We start from the raw sequence: 20,124 nt of genomic DNA on the forward strand, positions 1-20,124 counted from the left end.
GCTCATGTCCAGCTTTTCATCCACCAGTACCCCCAAGTCCTTTTCGGCAGGGCTGCTCTCAATCCCTTCATCCCCCAGCCTGTATTGATACTGAGGGTTGCCCCAAGCCAGGTGCAGGACCTTGCACTTGGCCTTGTTGAACCTCATGACGTTCACACAGGCCCACTTCTCGAGCTTGTCCAGGTCCCTCTGGATGGCACCCCGTCCCTCAGGCATGTCAACTGCACCACTCAGCTTGGTGTCATCTGCAAACTTGCTGAGGGTGCACTTGATCCTACTGTCTATTGCATTGATGAAGATATTAAATCGTACTGATCCCAGTGCAGACCCCTGAGGGACACCGCTCATCACTTAGTGATTCTTTTTCACAGATGCAGTCCAAAACAGGCCTAGTTCCCAAAGGTCACAATTAACTAATTCCTACAGCAGAAGGGTGCTCAGCTGAGCCCCAGAGACTACAATACTCATAAGTTCAAAAGAAATGACAGAAAATTTATGATTAACTGATGACCAAGACTGAAGCTATGCAGAATTGATAGGGACTGTTAAAGGTTTGAGACTTAACCTCTAGGGGAAAAAAATAAAACAGATACACCCTAAACCCCAGCCTTTTAAACATGTTAAAAATTAGTCCCCTGATTTACAAAAAATTCTATCATGAATTCACTGCTACTTGAGCTAGCTAGTTAGTTTTACCCTTCTGTGTGAATTTCATGTTATTCACTGTGACGTGAATAATTTAGAGATGAGGGGAGGGGAGGTTTGCAGGATGAAGGTAATTCTTATCGCCTTGTGAAGTTAAATATGATGGAATTGCATATGACATCATGCACTTTACTGAGTATCAATGTTTAAATTTAATTTTCGTTCCATTTTATGGACTACGTTGCAGCACCTAGGCTTCTCACTGCTTTTTTTAAACAAAACCTTCTGAGCATTTAAAATATTTTTATAGGGACTTCTTCTCCTGTACTTTGGTTTCTTCTTGGCTTATGGTCACTGGAGAGTTCACGTACTCTTGATAAATTGCTTTCTTACATCCAGAGCGCAAAGGCCCTTATCATTTACTCACTGGCTTCATTCAACACGTTTACTCCAAGGAATACTTTGTCAAAGACTTCTGGTTTCCTCATACTTAATTTCTTGCAACTGATTTGTCTGATCTGTCCTATTCTAGTGGTTAAGTCAACTTTGAATAAATAGCTTTAAATACTAATTTAACATTCAAAAAAGATAAGGAATTGGCAAGCCTAGGGACTGCAGTCCTATGTCTCTCCACAGGACATTTATACTGCAGAATGTGAAGGGTGGGATTTTTCTTCCAAAAGCTCTTCTTCCAAAGTACTTCAGCTATATAGGCTTCATGATGTGGGACTGATTTATTTACAAGGTCTAATGAATGGGATTTGATTGAAGCTTAAACAGGTCAAATACTTTCCTCCCCCCCCCCCCCCCTTTTTGTATGATATTTTTGTAACATGGTTATTTTGCTACTACCGTAACAGATGTGTCATCAAAGTACTCAGCTAGAAAAGCCTAGAAAATTGATTTTGTTACTGTGGAGGCTGTGCTGTATGTGTACCTGAGGGGCAGAGCAATCATTTGGAAGCAGTAAAATAAAATAAAATATTAATTTTTTTTTAAAAACAGTACTATTACTTGCAATAAGTATGCTGTAAATAATATTAGTGTTAATAGATGTAACACCTTCTATCAGACTATCAAAATAATTAAGCAGGTCTGGATCACCTTGAGCTTTCCACCTTCAGTCTTACAGAATGAGAATAGGATCCAAAGAGGTTAACTGGCTTCTCCAAGTTTACACAAATGCAGACCGGAGTCAAGACCTGAATTAGTATTTTCTGAATACTCAATGAATTTTAATCACTGCATCATACTGTATTTCTAATATATCTTAATATTTGTTTTTGTTTCCCTTTACTTAACGGTAAACCCTATGCCTGCAGTGAGGAAAAGCAAGTTCTCCCAGCTAAAGAAGACTTGGCTTGCTGAAGATTTTAAGGTCATGATTCTACTTTGGCCCAAGTCAGAATTACTGTGAGATGTCTTTATCTAAAGACTATTGGGTGGATTTTAAAACTAATAGCTAGAAAGAGATTACAAAACCCTGTGGACATTTACCCACTTCATGTAATGTGACCACTTTGAGGATAATAGCTTTGGAAAGGCCAAGATGGAATAGAAGTGAAAAAATAAATAAAAAAAGTCCTTTTAAATTACTAAGCACACTCTTTGACCAGCGGATAGAAATTTTCACAAGATACCCCGTACTATTCTATTTATCTGCAATATTTGTTTTCAAGCAATATTATCTATAGACATCCACTTCTCAAAACACACACAAATAAGATTTAGTCCAGTGTTGGATCAACATTCCAAGTGACAGTGAAATTATCTCCAATTTTGATTTGTGGCCTTATTCTGCACATAATGTAATAAACAAACAAGCAGTGAAATTTATCCTTTTGAGGTACAAGTCAGCATATGCACTGAAATGTGTGATTTATAACACAACAAAGCATATATTTTTGCAGGGGTGTGTAAGAACATTTGCAAACTAAAGACTGACCTCATGCTACAGACAAAAAAAAAAAAAGAAAAAGCTGTACGTGAAGGGAAAGGAAATGCACTTGCACCTGTATGAGAAGTAATAATATGGTAAGCATCTGAAATTCTTTCAGATCATTGACTATTGAAAGCCCTCGCACTCAGCAGGAGAATGAAACTTTTCACTATAATTTGTAATTTATAAAAATTATCTTGTTTCTTTAAAAGAGATTGCTAAGGAAACAGCTGACAGAGAGAAGTTGCTTTCTGTAGTACTTCTGATTTCTCCTCTGGTATCATTAATGAACTAATGCCGGTGTTCTAGGTGGATTCAAGAGGCCATTTATGTAGTTAGACACATACTTTTTCAAATAAGAGATAAGAGAAGGACCTAAGTCTCATTGTTGGTTTTTCTGTAAGGACAAGAGTATTAACTTTAGCCTTGCCAAATCTCAGAGTAGATATTTGTATTCTGCTGTCCTGAATTGCCCATCTAATTTCATGTGGATAACGCATTCCTCACCATTTTCTATTCTAAAGTATTGGTTCAATTTCTGTATGCTAATGAACAACGCCTGTTTCACAGGTGAATACAGTCAACAGTATCTGCAGCAGTGTATGATTTCGTAAGTGCTTAGGACACTTCAAGATGAAACATGCTATATAAAAGAATGAGCTTTATCATACCTGAAAAATGACATAAACAGATGTGTACTTATTAAGAAGGTATCAGTGACTGAACATGATAACACGTTAAAAGTCCCTTTCTGGTGCAGCATGAGGTATTACTCATAGTTCTTACACTTTCAGTGGGCTAAAAAGTTCACCCAGAAAAGTCTTAATAAGTTTGTGACTTTTTGGTCGTAACCTGCACAATCTTTTCCGAAAACATGACTACAATGGGTTCAGCTAGGTGCTTAAATTAAGAAGGCTACCTTTTAACAGCCCAATTCAATTCTTAGCACTGCCCTGATAGTCTGATACTCTACCTCAGCGTGAGTGGAAAGCTGTTCACTGATAGAGGAAGAAGAGATCTAATGAATCTTAAAATCACATACTTGCTGAGTAATCAAAATTTTTGTGGAACAGCCTAAAAAAGGCCCTTGTGTTTTACTATAACAACATACAGCCGAGTAATATTTCCATGGTGAATTCTAAATTTCAAGTACTTGTCTCAGAAATTTTAACTGTTAAAAAAGGGGGGCAAAAAAGGATGATAAAGAAGTAGAAGACATTACAGAAGATTGCTTTCAACACCCAAAAATGACGCATTGGATAATTAGTACAGGAGTTAGGAACCTTTCAGTACTGTTTTTCTTACCTAACTCTGAAGTATCAAGTATGCACCATAATCATTTAGATAATTTAGAATATTTCAGTTGGAAGGGATCTACAACAATCATTTAGTCCAACTGCCTGACCACTTCAGGGCTGACCAACAGTTAAAGCATATTATTAAGGGCATTGTCCAAATGCCTCTTAAACACTGACAGGCTTGGGGCATCGACCACCTCTCTAGGAATCCTGTTCCACTGTTTGACCACACTCTCGGTAAAGAAACGCTTCCTAATGTTAAGCCTGAACCTCCCCATGTTGGCTTATCCACTCTTTACCTTCTTGAGTAGAAAACAAAATCCCCCAGATTTTACAGAGAGTCTGCTCAGTATAACCTGAATTGTAAAGAGAACTTTGAAATTGATACAATGTCAATCTTCACATTACACCCTGCAGTATTCTTATTATGTAAAGTTCCAGCAAAAAACTTTGGATCTATTTGTAACAAATCAATGAACGAACTTTTATGTTCTATTTGTGGTTTCTTTTTTTTTTTATGTAGTAGAACAGGGAGGGGAAATCTACTTCACCTTTTATATTTTACTGAAGTTTTGGGACCCTGTGTAACTCAAAGGAAATTAATTACAAAAGGTACATTAAAATAAGGCTCAAATACTTGTTCAATTTATCAAAAGACAGAAAATAAAGACAAAATCTTTCATTTCATCTATACTGTGGCTAGCTCATTGGCTCAGCTATGCAAATTTACTCATTGACCTTAGACTCATTCCTTCCCAACATGCAGTGGACAAGGTCAACCAAATTAAAAGCCGTGCTTCTGAGTGGATTCCATTTTTGTTAAGCAAAAGAAATACAAGTACATAGTGATGGATTTTGTACTTTAGAGGTCTCATATTGTTTTTTTAATAGCTACAATAAAAGCATGACATTTTGCCTTTACTGAATATAAAAGAATTTTAAATATCCTAGTTTTAATGCTATTGGAGTTGTAAATACACATACCTCTTGCTAATTTCCTGATCCTAGATAAATATTTAGGTATCCTAGAGAGGGATGAAAAGGTCTAGTGAAACCCTTTCTCTCAGCTGATTTGCCTGGCTGTGTATCTCAGAACACCACAGAGAAGAGTCAGTAGGTTGCAATGTACAGGTCATTATGGATCTCATTCCATTTCAGTTTTAAATTTGAGCTCTGCAATAGTCCCACTCTAGATTTTCTTGCAGGCTTTCCAGCCAGTTCTCTAACTTACCAAAGAGGGATACAGTTGGAATGCATACACACATACACATGACAATACATAATTTTATAAACATCATCATCTTTCCAGATTACTAGATTTGTTCAAGGGTCAACAGGAAAACGAAACAGAAATTTTATCTAGTCTGTGTCCAGACAACAACAGAGAGCTTTCCAGACTTTTTTCTTATCTAAATAACTGGGCCACTTTCTGCAGCAAGAGAAACAAATTGGCAGACAGATTAAATATACAATACCAACATAAAAAGATTCCATAATACTGTTGCAACAACATCATGTCGAGTATGGTAAAACAGATACAGTCTTATTAATGGCAATGTGGAGCACTGTAGTTTGCTGTTGATTTTAGTGGTGAACATGAACAGTTTCACGTTTTCAGAGTTCAAGATTTTCTTCTTTTCCTTCAACCACAGAAAAAGAATTAAAACATCCTTTCAAGAACAGAAGGCAGTTTATGAATGACTAAAATGCTGGAGGGACAGGCAAGCTACTGCAGTCCTAAGAGGCCATCTAAGTTAGCCTCCCTCAGGATGTAGATTTAATACCACCTGTAACATAGTGTGATGTGGTGCATTTTGTAGGTTGAAAAAACCTGCTCCTCAAAAATATCATGCTTAGAAGGTGACTAAGGACAAGAAAACTTGCCAGTGTCTATTGAATGGCTCAAATATTTTCATGGTGTAGGAAATTATCCCATTCACCCCTGGCACAAGTGCAGAGAGCATGGGACATTAACATTTATATGGGTGGGTGAACATCCTGCATCAGTCTGGGTATAAATTCTAGCTACAACATGGCATCCTTTGGTGATCTCTATTTCAGTTCTGTCTTCGTCCACAGTTTAATCCAGATAGTGAACATTTCTGTTCTAAGACACTGTGGATTTCAAAAAATCATGGAAGGAGAGTAAGTAAAGCATATTCTGATTCATAGGCAAACCAAACTTTTCCTTCTGCCTTTTACTGTATTTAAAAGCTAATAATGGAAACCATTTGCCAAATGCATTTAGTCTCTGACAGAAGGACACATATGTGATCTTCTAATTTACAGCTTGCATGTACAGATGTTCGCACTTAGTAAAAGGATTCTTAATAGCATTTTAAAATTAAATGTGTGTTGATAATAGGTGTTTCAAACCCAAACAACACAGCAACTAAACTGATAAATGTCTTCATGCCTCACCATGCCTCATGCTCTAACAACATTTTTATAACAGATCAAAAAAAAACCCCCAGCACTTCAGTTGCATGTACACAAAATAAATGTTATTAAAAAAAGTCTGAATGAAAACTTTCATTAATTTTTCTGTCTATGATCTGATTCCAAGTTGAAACATTTAGATTGCTACTAGGTTTATGTAGCCGAAAGCAGAACCACAGTTTGTTCACAGACGTTGCTTGCTGTCTGCAATTTTTTTTATCCCTTTGCAAAACTTTGAACCCCATCCAGCTTTGACACACTGCCTCTTCAGTTAATAACTATCAAGTTTCCCCTTGTCTCCTGTCTACTTTTCTTTGAGGCAATTGCGCACTCAGCACCCCGAGATAATAACACACATCTATAAGATAAAAGCAATGGCATTAATGTAATTGTCTGCCTTTCTCTCTTTAGCCTAATCTTTTTTTTTCCTTCAGTTTTGACTGCCTCTGTGACACCTGTTTTTGTCTCCTCTGATCCTACGACAGGTTTTCCGCTGACAAGGTTTTTGCCTGACAGAGATTCTGCCAGACAAGAACATAATAAAATATGAAGAACTGGTTGTCAGAGTTTCTGCCAATGCTCACATGAAATAGGAAAAAAAAAACCCTGACTTTTTTTTTAAAGGGGCCCTGTGCTGGTCGCTTTTGGCCTGTCAGGAAAACAGCTTCCCTGGCCAATTCCTGCAAGCCAAACAGGTGTTTTCTTTTATGTTTTCTTTCTATATAAAAAACTTTTTCTTCGATAGTGGAAAACATGATTACAGAGAAGAAAAAAAAAAAAAAAGAACAAAAACCCCCTAAAATGCTTTCTCCTAAAAATGAAGATTAGACCTAACTTTGTGTAGTGGTACCTCATGAGCATGGTTTTAATTCAGAATTGACCCCTTAAATAAATAAATAAATAAAGTGGGAGGCTTTTTCTCCCTCCTCCTTGTTGATAGCTAGTATGTTCAAAGGAACAAGCTCTAAAGGACCTTCACTCCAAATTCTCAGAAAAACATCTGGGCTACTAGACGCTTCCTGCATGAATGAAGACACCTGACTATGGGACCATGGTAGGGAAGATGAGACAGAGCCTCTTCTCTTCTGTGGGATTTGGATCTTGCAGTCCTCTCCATCAGTGTGTGCATTTGTGCCTATGTGAAGGAGGACTTCAGCACTGGTAATTACCCTGATGGAGAAACACATGTAGATTAATCACATGAGCGTCTCAACACACAGCTGCTTATGTGTGTGTTGGTATCATCTGTCACCTCTGCTAGACACAGCAACTATTGATCAGTCCATGGTGTCATGCCCTGAGTGCACCAACTGGCCTTCATTGCGCTGACCAGCCTCTCCGGAGATCTCCACCCTGCATCCTCAGTCCATGGGTCCGGGACCCCTACTAAACCTCAGGCCTGGACCTTCATTCCCTACCCAAGGTACATCGTAGCTGTGCCTGTCCATAGTCCTGTCTTCTCAATGACCCTCAGACCCATGTTACAGCCTGGTCTTCAGCCCTGTCTCAGGCCCCACCTTCTTTTGTTCCTGGTTGGAGCCCCTGGATGGACCCCTGACCTGACTCATTCCCTTGCCATGCCTGAGGTTGTCAATGGACTCAGTTACCAACACCTAGTTCTGTCTACCACGATCAGACCTCAAGGAACTGTGCCTATGATGCAGACATTGCTAGTGCTGGAGTTGCCCTTGACTCCTGGCTCAGACCTCTTTGTTGGGCAGCTCCACTTTTGCTGCTATTTGACACATGCATTGACAGTGTCATTGTTGAAACCTGCAACTTATAATGGAAGCCACCAAATTAATAAATATCTTTCTGTTACCATGACTAGTCATTCATCTTTGATCTTACCCCTCTTGTCTCTAAAGCCAAATGCCTCTTTCCTATCAGCCACTAACACCTTCTTCAAAATATTCTCTCCCTTAATAATGGTGAGATAGGAGTTAATATGTATCTTAATGGTCCTAATAACATCTGGTTAACATACTATGTACAGTGAGACAGAAGCACATTTGGGAGTCCTGGATTGTGGTCTGGATTTGGAGGATTTCCATCTTAATCCAAATGCACCTCAAATTCCATTAACTGTGATTCACAGATTCACAGAAAGTCTAGGTTGGAAGAGATTTCTGCAGATTGTCTGGTGCAGCCTTCTATTGAAAGCAGGGCCTGAGATTAGGTTATCTCTGGCGCTGTCAAACTGAGTCTTTGATTCTTTGATATTTACAGTGGGGGAAATTCCACCACTTCTCCAGGCAAAACCTACTCCGTCTTTTATGCAGCCTTGAAAACTGTAATGAAAATGCAACAGGCACTGCCTACCTCTTAACATCATTCTGTTTGGATGGAGTACTGTGTTGTAGAGGCATTTCACAAAGGCAAGCCAAGACCATGGTGATGTTTCAGTCTAGGGTGTAATTCTGGTTCAAGCCTATGAAATGCTCTCCCACATGTGCTAAACCACCTCAGTTTTCCCAGGAAAACCTGCTGTCCTAAAGTTGCTGACAGCTGAAGATGTTCAGACCCTGGGAAGACTGGTTCATACAGCTAGTTGTACCATTCATAAACATCAATCTTTCCCACCCCAATTCATGTACTGTAACGATTTCACAAAGCTCCTGTTAAATATACTTCAGAAAAATTGACTGTAATCAATTAGAATAAAATTAGAGAAGTCTTTGAGACTCATGTTATACATTTCTTGTATTATTTTTTTCTATTTCTAAAATCCAGATGGAAATGGGATAATAAAGTAACACTATTGTCTGCTAAATTAATCTGGGGCAAGTTTCCTCATAATGCTACAGCTCAAATTGAAATTCTTCCTAGTAGGTAAAAAAAATATGTTTTTTCCATTGAATTTCACATTTGCAAAACAGAAAGCTGAGGTAAAGTTACCCATGGTATTATCGTTACTTTGTAACATATGAAAGCAGTATGAATTTTTTATTCTTGCAGTCAAATCCCATTTTAACCTTATGAAGCTATATGGAATGGAGTGGTAGAATTTGTTTCATTTAGAGCTCTTTCAATTTGTGTTCTGCTTAACCTAGTGAACTCTAGTTAATTAAGATGTTCCTATAAACAATTAAGCTTCTTGTAGGATCGTTAAGAAGATATAAAAATTTATGATGTAATAAAGTGTAATAAAATGATAAAGTGGTTAGCACATCACAGCAATTCATGTGCAGCAGCATAGGTGTTAAAAAAGACAAGTAAGCAGGTATTGTTACCTAAACATCCTGGAGAATTGTGGGTGCATGCTGCAGAAGTCCACCACTGCTGCCCCACAAATCCATTGGTGATTTGCACTCTCAGGTCCCACAGAATTTATCCTGCTCATCTGGGAATCAAGCAGCGAGCACCAGACACTCTTTTTGCTCCTATCTGAAGCTATGCCATGTGGTGAACTTCCTGTCACCATACTTAAAAGGGCAAGATCAAGGGTTTCACTGACTACCTTTCCAAAAAGCAGCCTCTACTATGTCTGGAAAGAGGAATTCCAAATGCTAATTAAAAAATCATTGTTTTTATTGCCTTTGTTCCCTCTTGTACATAGCAAGTCTATTTTTTTTCCCTTACTGGATTCTCTCCTTAAGAAGAGAGGGTAAGACATCATTGTCCAAGACATCTCCTAGCATTTTATCCTATGGTAATGGGTGTACTAAATGGGATGAAGCCTTTTCTGTAAAATGTAAATTCAATAATTATGGGCACCAAATAACAATATCTTGCACTTTTGAAATACCTTTAGTCTAAACCTCTCTGGGCATTTTATAGCTAGTCAAGGGAGATCATAGCTATAAAAGTGGCCTTATATGTATTTCAGAGTTGCCAAAGAGTATCTGATGATATGAATGCCAGTTCTGTGAGAGTACAAAGTGTGATTAGTAAATTAAAAGTTTTTCAGATAATAAAACGTTGACAATGAGAAAGGGCTTCACTTTGAGATGTGAATATAGCCCAACCCAGCAGAAAAGAGCAAAAAGAGCACTATGCTTCAGAATGGGTCATGGTCTGTTTAGGGCTTACCAGGCACTGCAGCAGTCCTTAGCTGGCTGCTTAATGTCTGGTCAGGGATAATCTCAACTGACCACATCCAAGGGACATTGGCATATTCAAACCCAGGGCTGCAAGCCAATAAAGTTGGGGAGAGGGAGAAAGGTCTAACCTCTTTCTGATTGCATTAAGATGTCCTGGGGGTGGCAGGGAAGAAGAGAAAAAAGATTTTAATCTGAGTGGACCCCCAGGGAAATGCAAGGAGGTGTGAGTGTGAACATATGTAAGTTAGAGCCTGTGGTTTATCCCCAGGGAAAACCTTACTCGACACCTGAGGATGTCAAATTTGCATGAGGGCTGAACCCTTGACCGTATGGTTATATAAGTATCAGCTGAATACAAGGATGGAAAAGGAAGGCTTTTTATTTGATCTTGGGGCAACTAAGGATTATTTCCTTTCTGTCACTTGTGTCTTATAAACCTTTGAAACAATATTATTTGTCTTGGATGCCCTAATACTTGGATATTCTCGTTTGCTTTTACCTCAGCTTGACTGGCATTAAAGGTGATCTCTGAGTAACCCAAAGCAAACATTACATCACTTTGTTCCTACCAATGTGGCAGGCTTTAAAACCAGATACTGGGTCAGAGTACCCACAAGGTAAGAGAGTGCATCTTCTCTGTGCTGCATTGGCTGCTTTGGGAATTGCTACTGAAGGGAAGCAAAAAGGGATGGCATAGGCAGAAGAGGGGACTTAAAAAAGTGTTTACCAGTAATGGAAGTTAATCAGGTAAGGTTCTTGGAAGCACCTGAGTAATGAAAAATATGCCTCAGCCTTCAGGGTCAAAAGGATGTTATAACAGATGGATTAAAATGATTTTGTCAGTAAAAGACAGGAAAAGCCAGACTGGATCTAAAATAGTTTTACTTTAAAAGTTATGAAGAGCTAGCCTTTGTCATCAATGAATTGTAGATAATTACTTTGCTAAAAATCTCTATGTAACTAAAAAAAAAAAAAGAAATCCATGGTGTTCTCAAGTAATTTTAAAGCATTTTAAAGCATTACATAAACTGAATAGAATGAAACAAGTATGTTTGGTATGCTAAAATTGTGATTATTTTTTATATCCTACGGAACAATAAAAAAATAACCCAATTATTTTACAAGTAAACTATAATAATAGGATTACATTTCTCCTTTCCTATTTTAGTATTTATTCTCTACTATCTCAATTTTTAAGTAAAGAACAACATAGCAGTTCTGCTAGCTTTTAGAGAGACTCTAAGATCTGTGACGTGGTTTTGTTTTTGTTTTGTTTTGTTTTTGTTTTGTTTTGTTTTGTTTTGTTTTGTTTTGTTTTGTTTTGTTTTGTTTTGTTTTGTTTTGTTTTGTTTTGTTTTGTTTTGTTTTGTATGATCTTTGACTTTGCAAACCTGGATTTCTTTCACTTAACAACTTTGGACTGAGACAAATAATGGAACCCTGCTGATTTTTATTTCAACATAGCACTCCTCTTCCTTCCTGCCTCATTCCCATGCAGCTCACATTTAAAATCTAAACCTTCTTCCTGGACCAAGTCCTTTCAGCAACTTCAGAGTAAGGGAGAGATGCAATTTCTAAAATTTCCACAGCATTCTTTTTCTTTATTTATTTACACCTGTCCTTCCTTTCTTTTGTTCTCACTTCATGTTTCTTTTACCTGACAATTTCATGAACTACCATGTAGAAATTCAGAAAACGCAACCATTCTGAAAGAAGAAGTCACAGTCATGTCATGCATCTGATTTCATGACCTTTATTTTCTAGCTGTTTTCATTGTTAGTCTCATTTACAGCAAGCTAGTACATGCATTATATAAATACTGGCAGCAGAAAAGTTCCTTCACAAGGTGAAAGTGTAAACCACGTGGCAAGTCTCTGAGCATGAATATTCACTGGATGGCAGCTTTTAAACTGAAAAAGAGTAATGGATTTGCCCTGTGTGCCAAAATCTACTAGTTAATGTCATTTTCATGAAAACCAAAAGGAACTTAATCTCGAAGTTACTAGAGAAAAGGCCTGGCCAAGTCCTGGCCTGGAGATGGGGCCATATGTGTCCTCATCATACCTCAGAGAGGTACTAAAGCCTACTTGAATAAATAGCCCAGCCCCGAGCTGTGCTGATTGGCATGATGCAGATGAAAAGACATCACAGATCACTAGAGGACTAAGGATCAGCTTTCTCTGAGAGAAAGAAAAAAAAGAAGGAAGACAGCAAAAATGTTCACAGGATACTTCATTTCCTAGAGTAGATTGAATAGTGTGAAATTCAGCTAGTCCAAGAATGCACAGTATACCAAAAACATCTGAAAAACATGCTGGTGCTGTCTGATTGAGTTACCAGTGATCAGTTTTAGGGCATGACAGAGAACTAGTACTTCTAATTTTCTGACTCCCTTTGAAACAAGGTGACAAAGATTTCAGACAAACTTAATAATATTATTATACTGTGGTTTTTTAAAGACTGCATTTTTAAAGACTGCCAAGTCTGAGCTACTGAAACTAAAATAAATAGAATTAATGTCATAAATAATAGTTTTAGTCCCCTATGACATATGTCACCTTGGCACACCTTTTTAGAGCAAAACGGTTAAGAGAGAGGGTAGACTGTATTTCCCATTGATACTGCATTGGGTCTTTTGATTTGTTGGATAAGGTACAGTAAGAGTATTTCTGATAGCAGTACAGTAGTTGTTATTCTGACATCAATGACAAGCATACAAGGCAAAATGCAAAGTCAATGAAATCAACATCTTCTTACTGCAGACTTGCTTAATTTCTTTCCTTATAGGCTAAGATACTTCTGCTAGGTGAAGGGAGTGACAAATAAAGTGGGTTTTTTTCATTATTTCCAATAAAGTTTGAGTAAGTGATTTTTGTACTAAAAATAATAAAATGTCATGACTATCTTCATAGTATAGTATGTTATTTTTACTATAACAAAAATATCAGGAGAAGAAACCAATTCAAGCACTCAAGATAAGTCTTAATTTTTTGTAGTCATCTTGCTCCTACGTTATTTAAAAGCCACAAAATAGCAATTGCCTGTGTTAAAATAAATTCTCCTTAAAAAAAATCGCCTATGAAGATTTTAATAAGATTTTATTTTTCACCATATGGACTATAAAGGTATCTTAACCGTTAAAAAAATACAAGGAAAAACATCTAACTGAAATCGCCTAGAAGATTTTAATAAGATTTTATTTTTCACCATATGGACTATAAAGGTATCTTAACCGTTAAAAAAATACAAGGAAAAACATCTAACTGTTATCTGTTTGCCTGCTTGAGGCCTAGGAAATGTCTTATCCAATTTAAACCATTTATTTTTTGTTTTAGAAAATAAATCCCCACCCAGACTGACAATATGAAAGCCAGGCTTCAGCTGAAAACAAATTAAAACAGTCTAGTTATCCAAATCCCTTAAAATATCCAGAGATTCACACCAGCAATAACCCGTTCTCCATTATGCACAGCAGTACTAGAGAAAGCTGCTATGCTCTACACAGCTTTTGGCTTCAGCTCTAAAAACACTGATGGTAGGATTATCACTGTAGCACAGGGGTGCAGGGTCAAAACTCGATAAGCTGAACTTTTGCCAACAGAAACATTTATCTTGCCACAAAAGAACTCCTCTGATGAATCTGTTCATATATTGACAATCCTACTTTTGGCAACTCCAGACAGAAGAAATTGAACTTGTAGGAAAACTTTCCTTTCAAGATGTGTGCAGCACACTTCAGGTGAGCAAGGAAAAATGTAAGAAAGACAATGGAAGCAGGAAAAAAGAAAACAGGTCAGCAGTTGCTAAGTGCAATAATACTGTGGTGGCTGTATGCCCTTTCCTCCTCACTCCAAGAATTCCAACATTTTAAATGGCAGTTATTAACATGAATTAACTCTGCACAGATTAGTCAAGTACAGCATGAGAAGACTGCAGTTCTAAGCTATTTTTGATCTATTCAGTTAATTATGATTCTAGGTTATCAGAACTGAATAAGCACAGGACTTCCTGTTGGAAACACCTATTCTTTGATAATTACATTCAGTAAAGCACTACATCATGTGTCAAGGAGCTGAGTAGAAATTCATTAATAAAAATCAGAAAGAAACCCTTTAATTAAAGCAGCAGGAAATACTATTTGCATTCAAGGAACAACTTCTGAAAGTACCATGCTAACGGTTTAAAGAAAATCACTTCTGAACAGCAACCTGATTCAGTCATTTTGAAACCCAGGTGCTAGAGTGCCATGAATTGATCAGTCTCCTGAATGCTGCCCTCAGAATTCTGGAAAACAGAAAGATCAAGAACTGAAGCAGATGCATCATAGTCTCCAGGAAGTAATTTAGAAGCCTGTGCTTTGAGTATGTATATGAAACATACATCTGACTTGTCTCGCTCTGCCATAAAATGTAAATACTCCAGATGAATGTACACAAAGCGTACTAAAAAAAAAAAATCAGAGCATTCTTCACTTGGTGCAGTAGTAAAACAAACTCTTTCTAGTAACATATAGCTGTATTAAATTTTCTATTTGGAATGTTAAGCACTCAGGTACGGGAGCAGGTGGTGTATCCCTGATCATCACATTCACCTTTCAACTTTCTGGATTTGTAAAACAGGGATATTTCTATTATACACAGTATGGTAATCTGAGATCACTGTCATGTATTCTGATTTTGAATTCAACCACCTCACCGGGAAGAATTTATCAGGAAAATCTGATCACAGTCTTCTAAGATATACTGGTTAAAAAGAAAATGCAGTATGCCCATATGCCAGACTCTAAGTGCTAGACTCCTAATTTCTATTACTCAACAGGAGGACACCCTGGAAAATAGATAGACAAGTCTTCCCTATCTGTGGATCAGCAAAACCTCAGATGCTGATTCTACAGAAAGCCTGAAGCATGCCTGAACTACAGAAATCTTGCGAGGTTTAGCAATCCTTCCAAGAAATGTGAGTCTGGTTATACTGTGACTGAAGATATCTTTCTGGGAATTAAGAGGAGAGAAAATAAGCTGTGTCCCTAGAGAATCTAGTATATAATAGATCTGCAACCAGCTACCAGATTGGTGGTGTTAGGGTAATTCTAGGCAGGCTGTATATACTACTATGCAGTGACACAGGACTGCATGGTACCTGCATTCCTGCTTTCCTTTCCATGTGTGTGAGTGTTTTAAAAACTTCTCCGGCAGTCTGTGCTGTTGAATTTGTTGAGTATTCACACTTGCCATATGTCAGCATGCTCAGGCACAAATACACACAGACATGAGCTAAATAAATAGAGATCAAGTGCATCTTAGGAGGGAAGTACTAAGCTTCCACCCCAGGACTCATAAAATTAAAATAAAATGTAGAGAATATAACCCACTGAATGTCTGGCAGAAGTGGGGAACAGAGACTGTGCTTGCTTAGGTGCCAGTAGCCTAGACCATGAGAAGAAATCTCCAACACTAATTTCTTCTGCAAACATCGTAATCTTTCTCTTTCCCCCCCCTTTTGGCTTTCTGTTTTTTGGTTGGTTTTTTTTTCCCCATTAAACCATTTTATGTATCCTCCTTATTTGCCTTCTAATTGTGTATACAACTCTCTCTTTATCTCTTATGCATAGCTTAACCAAGACTGTCAAGAAAAAAAAACACCAAACACAAAATAGTAAAGGATAAATAAAATGGAAGGTCTCTAAGTGTATTTTGATGCCTTTATATAGGATCTGGGCATTCTAATCCCTCCTTTCTTTCTTTAGCTACTTAAACATGGGAAGAGAGGTTCAACTCACAGATCATATATGCACACTTTTGTTGAGCCATATAGGATACACTCATTTCATTCTGACATCCAAACTCTGAAAGTTTGATATTGGTATGTTTGAATTTCCATTAGGCTCAGTGACTTATTGGCTGATGCTTCTTTACAATACAAATTCTGCTGTGCAACCATACTATAAACTTCTTGCCTTTCTGCTAAGCCCTGCTAGAACTACATTATTTCCTGGAGGCTACAATATTCTTTTGAGCTGTACACAAGCTGTTGAACTCCAGTGGCACTTGAACCTATTGCCAGAATAACAGACCCTCACTTTTCCATCCTAGAAATTGCTGTAAAAAAAGTATGTGCATGCATACACGTGCACAAACCCAGAATGCATGCACATGCATGTACAGACAAATAGATATCACTACTGTCTGTATCACTCCAGCTCTTGGTATTTAAAGACACTGTGAAAGATGGACAGAATAGACAAGGCAAGCCCAGAACCGACATTTCTTACCATGTGCCACCCAGCCATGTTTACACTGATCACAGGTTCTCAGGTTAATCTTCCCTGGCTGAAAACATTCACATGTGCAATTTACCAGTGTACAGCGGATGGCCTAGAAAAAGAAACAGAAAAAACATATTAATGTCTTTCTTCCTTCTTGTACAAATCTGTTGTGAGGGCTAGAAGGGTATTAACTGTACAGCAAAAACCAGCCTTCTAATATTCAAAGTATTGCTCATTCTTTTAAGTAGAGATTAATTTTCTTTCAAAAACATGTATCAGTATCCCTGAGCAATGACATCCAAAATGCTTATTCAATAATAACATAGTCTGTTGTCCCATGGAGATGAATACATTCCTAAAGTCTTTAAAAGAATTGCTCTATTTCCTTTAGGGAAAAAAAAGTAGTAGGATGAGGATTCTGTAGGTGTCCCACAAATTTCCTGGTTTTGCATCAACTGCCTGAAGGAAAATGTTACTAGCGATGTCTTACTGTAGCAGCATATCAGCTTGATTAAAGCCAAGAGTAAAATGAGGAAACAAAAACATACAAAAAGGAAAACTACAGATCTCTTTCCCCTTCCCTCATGGTATCCAAAGGTTATTCTCAAGTTTCCTTTTTGGGGTTCACATAAGATACAACACTGCTACAGAAAGGAGTAATGGATTTGATGTGTTCCCAAAATAGGATAAAATGATCAAGGTACAAGAATAGGACTGGTTCATAAAACATCCTGTAACTTTCCTTTTCATCTATCACTTTCTCCAATACCTAGGCATAGCCCTTTACCTCTTAGCACTCCCTATTTGTCAAACATATATTCATCTGTTTTGCAAAAGATGAAACTATTTCAAAGCAGTGATGCTAAGAGTCCAGTCCCATGCAGAGATCTAAAATTTGCTTAAATAATACACCTTATTAAAATCTCATCTCCCTTTTTAAAATTATTTCAAAAATTACACAGGTTTACTTTGACAGGGGCTAGCTACGTCCACAGAAAAGTGAATATAAATTGAATGAGACTCTTTTTTATGTGTAACAGACATATGTTTTTAAATAGTGTAGATGACCTGTGCACTTCAAACTGCTACTAATAAATTTATGGCATGCATTTAGCTGTAATTTGCATGGAGATTTCTGAGACAGAGAGGCTTATTCTGATCATTCACAGATTAACAATCTACTGTAACTACCAGAGCTGCCAGGAAAAGATATCTCTATAGATTTAGATGCAATCAATGATTACTTGGGGGCTAAGGTGGGGGAAGGGTGCTTGGTACCTATGGCCACTGAGATACTGAAGCATTGTGAAGGCCCTTGCCTGTTCCAAACAATTAACACCCACCCACCCACACTCCTTCCATACCAAAAAAGAATTACCTTAACTATACTGACTTAAAGAAAATTACATTCAACTTCAGCTTGGCCAAGCTAAACTCCTTGGTTGCTGACAATGAAAAAGGTTCAGAGCTATTTTAAATGTTTTATCTCTTTACTTATTTATCTGCATCAGACAGCAATTTAAAGCCATTTATAGTTCATGGATCCACTTAAAATCTGTATTTCTATGACAAATTTCTGGTACAAGAGTCCTTTCTCCCTCCTATCCTATCTGCTCTTTTACTATCTTCTACTCTCAAAAATGTAATGGGGAAAAAAAAGATCCTGCTCTATTATGCCTGACACTTCAGGGCCTCAGTCCCAATGTCACCTGTCCAATTACTCATTACCTAGGTTATAAAACACTGCTGTATGTATGTTTGATTAAAAGAATTAGTAATATGAAATATAAAGGTACCAAAGAAGTGCTGACCGTGCAAGAATAATATATGTGTTTGTGGGTTATGAGAAAAAAATTCTCCTGAAAGGTCCTGTTTCATGTTCGATAGTTAGTTATTGACTCAGTAATATATCAGGTCTCCACCAGTCAGTAATGGTGTTCTTTCTCTAATATGTTCATTAATTAATGAACTCAGTAATTAATTGTACTGCAAAGAGAAGGGCTTACAAAATGGTATTCTTATTTTACCGTAAAAGGTTTTCTCACATTCACCACCTTTTTTAAATCTCTGCATCAATGTGACACACATTTGTTGTATTTGATGTTATTTTGTCTTGTTCATGTGTCACGGTACGTATAATAGGAGTGGTATAGTGTATGTACATATACTAGATGAAACTGTGTCATTTGGTAGAGTTGCTTTATTAAGGTTCATCAGCATTCCATTACAACCCTACCTATTTTTGGCCCAGAGGTTAACAGGTTGCCTGTAAAAATTGGATTCAGGTTGAACCTGAAATACAATGTTTCAGCCTAAGAGTGAGTTTTATTACACACATTCAAAAATGATCCATTTAGCCATTATAAATTATAAGATGGGGGGGAAAAAGTTTAGAGGTTTCATGTTTCTTTTCCTCTTCCCTGAGTTAAAGACAGTCTTGATGGTGTAAAGTGTTGAAAGATCTTACTAGTTAGTAAGAAATCTTACTAATTAGTAAGATTTTTATCTTTTATACATACCCCCCCCGGAACATTTATGCAAACTTTTCAGAAATGTGAAAATGTCAGCTTGTTCCTCAAATAACTAAATCTGAAAAGTCTTCAAAAAGAGCTATACATTTTTATAAAGTAATATGGATTGGCATGAGAAACTCCAAAGATAAACAGCATGGCCAAAATATTCAGCCTGGCCTTACTTGGCTGCTTTTTCTGCAGAGGGTGTGTTGATGCCAGGTTGTAATCTGGTTTCAGTCGTTTTCCATCCCATCACTGAGAATCCCATGCATACTTCTAAGTGATGAGGATAACCCCTCAAGCTGCAAGATGCTCATTTTGGACTGGAAAAATTCATATTCTAGTTCACACTCTGGCATTATCTTGGGCAAATTACTTTGTTAGCCTGATGCCTACATTCCCCAAACAATAACCAGACACAATGATAGTAAAGTCTTATTGTCAGGCTAAATGCAACACAAATTGTGAGGCACTCTATAGTGATGGAGGCTATTGAAAATATCAAGTAGAATTTAGTCTTTATTTCAAAGATTCATTTTTCACTTTACTCAGTTAATCCAGAATCATTGTAACTGCCTCAGATCACTACAATATACAACATAAAACCAGCATAACTTGGCAGAGAGAAGACTCAAGATGCCAGGAATAGTGTGTTCCTACACACACAGATAGAACCTTAACATTCATTATCACGGAAGAAAGCATTGTCTTTAAAGACCTTCACAACGCAACCAACATACGTACTAAGCCTTGCAAGGATATGCATGTGAATTATTAACAGTATCTTTCTACTGGTTTTCAACAGCATTTAACTTAGGCATACAAGTCACTGACAGTTTGTGCAACAGGCTTAGGAATGACCCAGAACAGCAGCAGGAGATGAATGTGGCGTAGATTCACCGAAGAATCCAAAGGTTTAACGCAGCCCCTCCATTCCCCAGAGGAAGGATTTTAAGATACAAAAGGGATAAAACTACAGTAG

General features: G+C 37.4%; 1 protein-coding gene across 1 annotated transcript in view; it reads right to left on the bottom strand.

Moving 5' to 3' along the window:
- The window catches only part of BNC2 (basonuclin 2), a 236,733-nt gene that overhangs the window by 99,128 nt on the left and 117,481 nt on the right, over positions 1-20,124 (bottom strand). The window contains exon 3 of the mRNA XM_009274286.2: positions 16,636-16,738. Coding sequence (XP_009272561.2) covers positions 16,636-16,738 — 103 coding nt within the window. The remainder of the gene's footprint in view (positions 1-16,635; positions 16,739-20,124) is intronic.

The sequence above is a fragment of the Aptenodytes forsteri genome, unplaced genomic scaffold, assembly GCF_000699145.1.
Source record: "Aptenodytes forsteri isolate BGI_AS27 unplaced genomic scaffold, ASM69914v1 Scaffold46, whole genome shotgun sequence".
In the NCBI taxonomy this organism is placed as follows: Eukaryota; Metazoa; Chordata; class Aves; order Sphenisciformes; family Spheniscidae; genus Aptenodytes; species Aptenodytes forsteri.